This window comes from Gavialis gangeticus, unplaced genomic scaffold, assembly GCF_001723915.1.
Source record: "Gavialis gangeticus isolate Ggan-Ray unplaced genomic scaffold, GavGan_comp1, whole genome shotgun sequence".
In the NCBI taxonomy this organism is placed as follows: domain Eukaryota; kingdom Metazoa; phylum Chordata; order Crocodylia; family Gavialidae; genus Gavialis; species Gavialis gangeticus.
Genome location: NW_017729024.1, coordinates 97468974 through 97478488, shown reverse-complemented (window position 1 = coordinate 97478488; position 9515 = coordinate 97468974). Strand labels below are relative to the sequence as shown.

Below are 9515 nucleotides of genomic sequence, written 5' to 3'. Positions count from 1 at the left end.
CCCTATGTGGAATGGGACTGTGGGCAGGCAGCTTGTGGTGTTCGGGAGCGGGAGGGGTAGGCGAGGCCTGGTGGGATTGGGGGTGGTGACAGTGTGGGGCTGGGGCAGAGCTGTGATCTCCTGCTTGCACATCCCTGTAATGGGTGCCAGGGAATTGTAGCTCTGGCCTGGGCTCCACTCTGCTATCACTGCCCCAGAATCCCAGATGCAGCTCCCCATCCCATCTGCCTGGCCATGTTCCCTGCCTGCACAGGCCCCAGCTGGTCTTCTTGGAGACAATGGGATGATGGGGTGGTGACAGCACAGGGCATGGATAGAGCTGTGATCCGGCTTCCACACATTCTGGTCCTGGCCCTGTGCTGTCATTGCCATGATCCATGGGAGCAAACCAGGAAAGCCAAGGCTGCAACTGAACTTCAACTAGCTTCGAGCATCAAGGACAATAAAAAGTCCTCTTTCAGATATGTGCTTAAATCTTCATTTGGCATTGGGAGTATGCCCAGACTAGGCTTCTTTACTAACAAATGGATTGTTATCTTCCGTTCTGGTGCAAAAGTAACTTTTAGGTAAACAGGTTGTAGCTGTATTGGCAACTAAAGATTTTTTTTTGGCAAAAATCTAGTTTGTCTAATGAAAGATATCACCTCTACCAAGAGTTCTGATTCCTTCTAGGTAAAAGGTATTCAATGTCACTAACAAATTTAATTTTCTTAAACTGGAATTGGAAATTTCTCTGTTTCTGCTGGTTCTGTATGGTACTTAGAGATAACAGCGAGTAAGTTGAGATGCAGCCAGTGTGTAATGCTGTACTTATAACTCGGTCTTTGCAGTTTGATGGAAATATTCTGTTTGTTTAATACCACTTTCCAGATTAGAGAATCTTGTCTGTAGGGAGGGGTAAGTCAGTCCTCTGAAACTACCTTTTTCAGTTGACTCGTTTTGAATATTTTTTTCTTTCTTTCCAAAGTGTAGTGGTTTTTAATCAAAATGCAGAATTTCTTGACTGAGCAAGTCTCTCTTTAACATTGCTATTTGACCTTCAGACATTTGACAGTATTGTGAATTCTGCTAGCTTGCATGGGTTGCAGTTTAACTTCTGTCCTCACAACCTGGGGCAATGGTCCTCCCTCAACTTGTAATATCTTAGCTTTTGAGATAATTGCTATGTAACAATGGGTTATTTTTCCTTCATGGTTGCTCAGAAGGAATCTAAATAGAAAGTTTATTGGACTAGAAGGGCAAAATTCTACAGTCAAGGTACAACTAATGAGAGAGAGAGAGAGCTTTATTGGGTTGTGCCCATAGATCTCAGGTAGGGTCAGTGACTGAAACCCATGTAGATTCTGGACCTAGCATAAGCCTAGTTTATGACAGTAAGTGCTTAAACTTGCATTTTAGCTATAAGTGTTAGCATGGGGAAGTAGAATGAAGTCAGCTGGTCAAGGCTACCAATATTGGGTTGGGTCAGGTGAAAATGAATAATTGCTTTTTGGAAAACGCTGATGGTAGTTAGAAGTAACAGCTTCAATAACTTGATGTTTTATCTTTTGATGAGATATTATGAATTATGAATAGATGGTTCAAAGTCTATTAAATGACAGTGTGTTTTGTTGACGGAATACTGTAAGGCAGAAATGTTTCTTGTTGCCGGTACAGATAATTTTCAGGGGTCTGTGCAAAGCTACTAAGTGGCTAAAGCAAGAGGCCCCAAAAGCCTGTTTCTAAGTGACCCTAGAATGAACCTTTGCAGGCATGACGTGAAAGGCATGAAAGCAAGTAGCCCGTCTAGCTGACCCAGATCAGATTAAACAAAACACAGGGTCTTAAATTAGATGATCCAAATGTGTAACATAATAGCTTTAGTGTATAGAAATGATTAGTGTAACCAAGTGCATTATTAAATATTGTTTTATAATAATTATTTGTGTTAAGTTTCTTAAATAAGTTGTAAAAACAAAGCAGCCTGGTCAATAAGAACAATAAATAAGATGCAGGGAAAATGAGACAGCATTGAACAGCATTCCATGATGGCAAAGGGAAGGAGATCAAGAATCCTTCTCTCCAGAAAAATAAATTTTGCATGCACATAAATACCAACTAATTGACACCTTTAAATTGATACAAGAGAACTCATTCAGTCTAGTTCTCAAAGTTGTAGAAAAACAAAGAAATATGAATAAAAAGAATCAGAAAACTGTTATCAGAATAAGCCAACTATAAATATAGGGTATAGGCTGGAGGGAAAAGGGGTTGGGGGGGCAGACTACAAATTCAAGACTTGCTACCAGTCTATATGTCAGCTCCTGAACCACCTCCCCCTCCTTCCTCTTGCTGTCCCAGCTGATGAGAATCTATATTATGCTATATTATTTTGCAGACTAGCTAGTTGGACATTGTAGTAAGTGTTTGTTGTTGTATTTTTGGGGCATGACAATAAAAGGAGAGGGTGTAAATTTGTTTCTTGCTTTGTTTTTCCTCCTGACTTAGTGACAATAATTAAGGGAATGGTAGCTGTATCTTAATTCCGTGTCTGAGCTTGCAAAAGAGGTTCTGATCAATCTTGTCTCTCTAGAAATTGAGTGGTAATGAGTTTTTGGTAACAGTGCCCAAGACTGACATAAGTTTCCATGGAAAATTAAGATCATTACAATTTACTTTCTGCTCTCAAAGCAGTATTTTTCATTGATCTTGTCTTCTTCTAACACAGCTCTCAATGTGTGTGTAATATGAAGATTAATAATTCAAAACTGCTGTACATATTTGTTCCTTTGGAGAGCAGATGAAAGAAAAAACATGAGACGTGCCTGGTGATTAAGGTGCTGCTGGAAAGCACTTAGATACCATAGTGACAAGTACAGAAGTGCTGTGTAAAGCTTCGGTAGCCAATTTGATTTGGAGGAGATTTGGCCTGATTTGGCGGCCATATCTCCAAATCAAATCGGGAGACCAATAAAAGCTCTGAATGGAATCAGAAGCTTCCAAATTGATTCAGAAAAGATTCAGCGCAACTTGGAGATTCAGCAATAGGCTAAACAGGCAGCAGTCCTCGGTGACACTGAACACAGCTGCCTCCAGCTGGTGAGTCTGTTGTCGTGGGCAGAGGGGGAAGGGAAAGGGTGTTGGGGGGGCAGATCAACGCCCCCCAGCAAGGGAGGGATTGGGGCTGGGACAAGCTTCCCAGATGGGGCAGAGAGGCTTGGGACTTGGTGGTGGGGGGCTTCCTCTTCTGTACACCGCCAGTTCGGGATGGCATGGGAGAAGGTATGTGCCTCCGGATCTGCATGGGGCAGGCTGGGCCAGGCTGTGCTTGGGATGGGCAGCAGAAGGCACTGGGAACGGGGTTTATGCCCTCCCACCGCTCGCCTGGCCTCCCTGTGCCTCCTGGACAAGCTGCGGCTTTGCCTTGTCTGGGCAAGCAGCAGCAGGGCATGGGGGCAGGCACGTGCACCTGCATCGGGCCTGGCCTGGTGGCAGGAGCTATGGGGAATTTTAGGGTGGCAGCAGCCCCCCCTTCCCATAGCCCCCACTCCACTGCTGGCTCTGGCCGTTCCTCCGGCCAGTTGCCACCCTCCCCCCTCTCCCTTGGCCCCACACACCCCTAGGGATGGCTCTGCTCGTGCCCCTCTGCCCCAGCTGGGCAGTTTGTCCCAGCCCCAATCCCTCCCTCGCTGTGGGGGTATTGATCTGCCCTCACTGTCCCTTCCCTCCTCCCTCTGCCCACCACAACAGATTTACCAGCTGGAGAGAGCCAGCTGTGTCCAGCATGGTGAGGACTGCTGCCTGTTTAGTCTATGGCCAAATCACTGAAGCAGTGCCGAAACTTCAGACCCGATTCAGCCGAATCAAATCACCGATCTGAATCAGTTGAATCCGAATCCAAAGCGAATACTTGCTGATTCACAGAGGCCTAAAGTACAGTATATTAACCTGTGTAGAACATATTGCTGCATAGGTGGTGGTAATGTAAATATGACAGGGTGGATAGATAACACAGTTGTAGGACTTTTGTATTATCTGCAGAGTTGCTGGGGTCTGATATGGGAGAGTACCGTTTTGGTCGCTTTGTAGACTTTCAGTATTTCTTTGATCTGCTTTCTAAAGCAGATGCATTTTGGCAGTTTGTTGTTCTTGTTTGTATAATGCTTCAGCCCACGTTCTAAAGGATTGTACTTCTTGCTTATTTCTCAGATATGAAAATATTTGATACAACTCAGTTTGCTTCCTGTCCTTCAAAAGGCTCATATTTTCATATTCTCTCACTTTTTATTTTTCCCTCTTGGATGCAATCTTAGCGTACTTTGTTAAGAATTTTGTAATTAAGCAAGGAATGAAGGACAGTTGGGACTGCTTGGCATCTTTCATGGGGGGTGGAGGGATGAGCCATAATGGATGTAGTTCAACACAAGAAGGCATTCTATCTCCGAAATGCAAATATGTAGATGTGAAGCTTTATAAGAAGTATTACTAATAAACTTTTAAAGCCAAAACTTTCTCTCAGTGTTTTTTTAATGTGATGCATTGTACGTTTATTGAAAACATAAATTTATGTTTGTCTTTCTGCATAGCTGTGATGCCAGCTTTGACCATTTTACTAGATTTATTTTTTCAGAGTTAAATAACAAAGGTTTCTTTCTGGCTTATACTTCTCACAGGCTACAAACAGATGTCACATTTATCTCAGGGTAAACCATTTTATTCTTGAGACCATGTGCAGTTTTTCACATGTCTATGTCTGTTGCCCAGGGATAAATCCTAAAAGTTCATGGGATAAGAAGTATGACTAACTGGGTGCATCTACATGTCCAATTAATGTGATGCAATAAACTCCAGAGCAATTTGTGCTGGAGTAAACTGCTCCTGGGCACAGTGTCTACATGTGCACCCAGGGCAGCAGCAATTTGAACCAGAGCGGAGTAGGCCCCTGGCTGACTGGACACAATTTATGCCCGTGGTAAGCATTTACGCATGCATTTCAGCACAATACATTACTCTACCTTAGGACAGTACTGTTTTACAATGGGGTTAGTTTACTGCACCATAATACCAGCGTACATGTGAACGGTAATGCTTTACTGCAGAGCTAATTAGTCAACTTGGCAGTAAAGTGCACGTATTGATGCACCCACAGTTTATCTGGGGGCATTGCAAGGTGCATTGGGATGGTTATTTTGGGATTGCAGCATTAAATCCCTAGCAGATAAGTGACAGTGTTTTCAGCTGCCTGGTAAACCCTAATTAGAAGGGCAAAGTGTGTGTAGTCCTGAGATATTTCTGTCTCGGGATAAACACAGGCACAGCTTGTCCAGGGACAAATGCAATGCTGATAGAGATTTTATAATTCCTAACTACAGAGATGTTTATAATTGGAACTCGGATAAGAAATCTGTTTGTGAGCAACTTCCAAAAGAACTGTGCACTCTTTTATAGTTGCATTAGACATGTGGTGCTAACAGCGGCGGGCAGAGTCCAGCCCATGGGCCACATTGGGTCTGCCACGGACTCCATTTCCCAGCAGCCCCTGCCTGCATCCCTACAGGCAGTTTTCATGGAGACCCCAGGAGCAGCATGGCTGTGACAGCATGTAGCCAGGGTTTCCACAGAGACCAGTGCTGGCAGGGTGCATGTTAGGTCAAGGAGCTGCTCCAGGGCGGGGACCTTGCAGTGGTGACAGCTTCTTCTGGAGCTGGGGCAGAGCTGTGATCCGGTACCCGCACATCCTGGGTAGGGGTATGCAGGCAGTGGATTGCAGCTCTGCTTTGGCTCTGGACCATGCTGTCACTGCTACAGGATCCCAGGTCTGGCCCCAGATCAGCTCCCCACCCAGCTACACATGTTTCTGTGGAAATCCTGGCCCTACATGCACTGTCACAGCTGTGCTGCTCCTGGGGTCTCCATTGAAACCAGCTGCAACAATGTGGGCAGGGGCTGCTGGGAAATGGAGTCTGGTCACTGTCTGGATCTGCCATCTTGCCCACCCCTGTGATTAACAGAACTGAAAAGTATTAAAAACTTCATAAGTTACCTCAGATGTAAACTAAATATATACCCCAAGAGCAGATTTGAGTAGTCATCTGTGTTTTGTTTTTGTTTTGTTTTTACAATAATCGCTCATTTGAGCGTACTCGCACTTCAGGGTATAGATTAGATGTACCGTGATGTTTTGCATCAGAGGTGTCAAAGATGTGGCTCACGGGCCTGATCTGGGCCTTGGACTACTATTTTCCAGTCCACAGTGCTGCCTGTAGTTCTCTGAGCAGTCCTGTGCAGCCAACACTGCCTTGGCCCTGCACCCTGCATGCAAGGCATAGAGCTAGTTTGGTGCATGCTGCGTATGTGTTGCAAACAGTACATGGAATAGGGCCAGTCCAGCCCTTTATGCTCGATTTGAAGCTGTTCTGCATTGGGTCTGGGGACTGGTTCACATGATGGGTAAAAGGTGCAGGTTTCATCCAGAGTGGGGCATGTATGCCACATGCAGCACTTGTCCTGGACTGGATCTGCACACCATGTGGTTTGTGTAGGGTCTGGGTTCAGGGCCAGACACAGGCATGGGTGAACCAGGTGGCCAGTTGGGGCTCGGACAGAAAGGGGGCCTGAAGATGACTATTATTATTATAATTATCTTTGGTGAAGTGGGGTCCTATACTAAAAGTTCACCCGGGGCCACCAGGAGTCTAGGTATGGTGTTGCCTGGGTTGGCATGCGCTATATGCGGCATGTAGGGCTGGAGCTGGTGCACATGGCAGTGCAGGGAGCAGTTGGGTGCATACTGAATGTGGCATCCCACAGGGCTGGATGAGTTTGATACCCCTGCTTTAGATGAAAGTGTATACACTAGTTATGAAAATGCAGATGTAGGTGGGGAATTGTTGCTACATAATCAATTTCAGGCTTATGACCTTTTCTGGACATTAGGGTCTTGTCTGAAGCTAGTGAAAAGGAGTGGCAGTTTTTCCCCTGAGATAATGCATTGTAGATCAGCTGAATCGGATCAGAGGGTTTTCTTCGTTTGCTTTTTTTATCATTTTCTATCTATTAATAGGAAATGCATAATATTTACACCAACACTGTAGGAGACAATTCTGATAATTTTAAAGGAGTTTTTTGTGAACATAGAAGGAGCTAGAGCAAACGAAGTCCATATGCTTTTATTGAGTTTTTCTCATAAACTCTTACGTTATTGTTGAAACACTGGCATGCTAGTATCAGTGAGAGTGCTAGTGCAGATTAGCTGCCCATACTTTTTCCAGTTGTCATCAGGATCTGCCTAGGAGGCAGTTGGCTTACAACAGGATTATCATTGTTCCTGGTGACTGCGAGAGGTTTTCAGGGGAAAATAGTTAATGTAGTATAGATAAAAATCTGTGGCTTACGTTTGCATAAAAAGTCCCAAACTGGTATCCTAATTGCTGAATGCTCCCTGTGAAATCTGCTGGTAACTTTGAGAGAGATAAGGGGAGACAGCTGACTGCTCTGTTTTAAAAATTTCCTATTTCTTTTTTTACCTTTAGGAGCCGTAGCACTTAAGAATCTTGAAATAAAGGAAAATGCACTAGTAAGTTCCAAGAAATCAAAAATCAGAAACTGGTACTGGATTAATACAGTTGTGAATATTGAGGTTTCAATAGCACTCTGAATACTTAATGTGTTATATGAGGGTGAGGTTTAACGTGAATGGTAAACGGAGATATTTATTACCAAATAAGTTTCTGTAGTTGTCTGAGAATCCTCCACTAGATCTCTTTTTTTTAATAGCTTGCTCTAATTGTGTTTTAGGGGTAAAATTCATTTTTTTTTATATTTTCCCCCTATTTGTTCTGCTGCAACTGTTGGAATCATTGTAACCAAGAAATTAGTATAAACTTATATTTTTTCCTAATATTTTAACAATTTTAAGATTAAAACCTTAGCAAAGGTTTTAAATAATAGCATTTTCTTATTTTATAGTATTTTTTTCAAAACTTTTGAGGGTAATTAAACAATAGTGTAACTTTCCCAGACAGAGGAAGAAAACACAAAGATCCCCTTTACATTGAAATTGGTTTAATTAATTTTTTAAAATATTTTCTTTGCAGAGTCAGTTGGATGTACCATTTAAAGTGAAAGCGGGTCATATTGGTAAGTTGCACTTTGCAATATGTCCTACCATGTAATAAACATGGCAGCAATTTCCAGTTGTTTTTTCTTTCTGTACAAATTACCTTAGATATCTCAGGTAGTTAAGTTTTAACTATGGGTGTCTCTGAACAGAATCCAACCAATTATTTTTCTCTGGAGCAGTTTAATATATATATAAAAGGCACTCTTCCTTTTCTAGAATTAAAATGCAAATAGAAAAGAAAAACTTGTTTATTCATCTGAAATCTTAGTGGAAATGAATAGTAATTGAAAAATTAAAGAAGCAAAACACAGTTGTAAGAAAAATTCAGTACTGTACAATATTACGTCTTTTCTTCCTGTACTCTGCCATGTGCTAACACTTCAGTGGCCTTTCCCAGCTGTTATCTCCTTCCCAGCATACTGCTTGATGGGGAAGGTTTCCTTGGCACAAAGTGATTGGCTGGTTGTAGTTTGACAGGAATTAATGACGTCATCTTGAAAAAGCAAATTTTTTTTTAAGGAAAAGTACTGAATCCCAAATCAGTATCTTTAATCAGGCCTTAAAATGTGCTTCCTCTGTGAAGCTGCTGATGTTTTTTGGTGTTTTTTTTAAATTCTGATTAGGCCACCCAGATTCACAACTTTAAAGGGTATAAAATTGTTACAGTTGACCTTATCTTGCATAATCTTATTCTTTCCTGTGTGTTACCCTTGCTAGTTTTTAAATGTAAAAGAAACAGATCGCAATCTGGTCATAAACCATCTTTTTTGTTTGTGGTAAAATTATTTTTGTCTATTCTAACTACAATAATTTTCTTCCAACTTAAGTATTTGAGTGGTGGTTGATTTCGTAGGACCTCTTATTTTTTCAATCAAATATTTCACTACACATTATGCTAACCTTTTTTTCTTTCATGTGTTTATAGGTCAACTTAACTTACAGATCCCATGGCAAAATCTTTATACTCAACCCGTCGAAGCGGTTTTGGATGGAGTTTACTTGCTTGTAGTGCCCACAGCCAGTAAGTTGTTGAAGAGGAAAACAGTGGGTTTTTTCTGTGTTTTAATATAACATTATTTTGATCTTTGACACTGATTTTGTGTTTTTTAAGCACTGCTGCTATTTCTTTTATGGTTAGTAGTTAACCAACAAAACTGGCTAATATAACATCATGTTCTTAAGTAGTTTATATCTTCAACTATTACTTTTCTGTTTCTTTACTATCACATTTTTATATTGAACAAGATTTTAAAATTATTCTTCATATTTTCATCAAAATAATCTTCAAAGAACATTTTCAGAATTTTAAGAATCTATGAAATATCTTGGATCTTAACTTCCTGTATTTTGTTTATGTAGGTATAAAGTATGATGCTGAGAAAGAAGCCAGACAGCTCCTGGAAGCAAGGCAAAG

At 41.8% G+C, this 9515-nt stretch overlaps 1 protein-coding gene across 2 annotated transcripts in view; it reads left to right on the top strand.

The window, feature by feature from the left end:
* Positions 1–9515, top strand: part of VPS13A (vacuolar protein sorting 13 homolog A) — a 222156-nt gene that overhangs the window by 15978 nt on the left and 196663 nt on the right. For both annotated transcript variants that reach the window (XM_019517426.1, XM_019517427.1), the window contains exons 2-5: positions 7512–7555; positions 8076–8118; positions 9027–9122; positions 9461–9509. In XM_019517426.1, coding sequence (XP_019372971.1) covers positions 7512–7555; positions 8076–8118; positions 9027–9122; positions 9461–9509 — 232 coding nt within the window. The remainder of the gene's footprint in view (positions 1–7511; positions 7556–8075; positions 8119–9026; positions 9123–9460; positions 9510–9515) is intronic.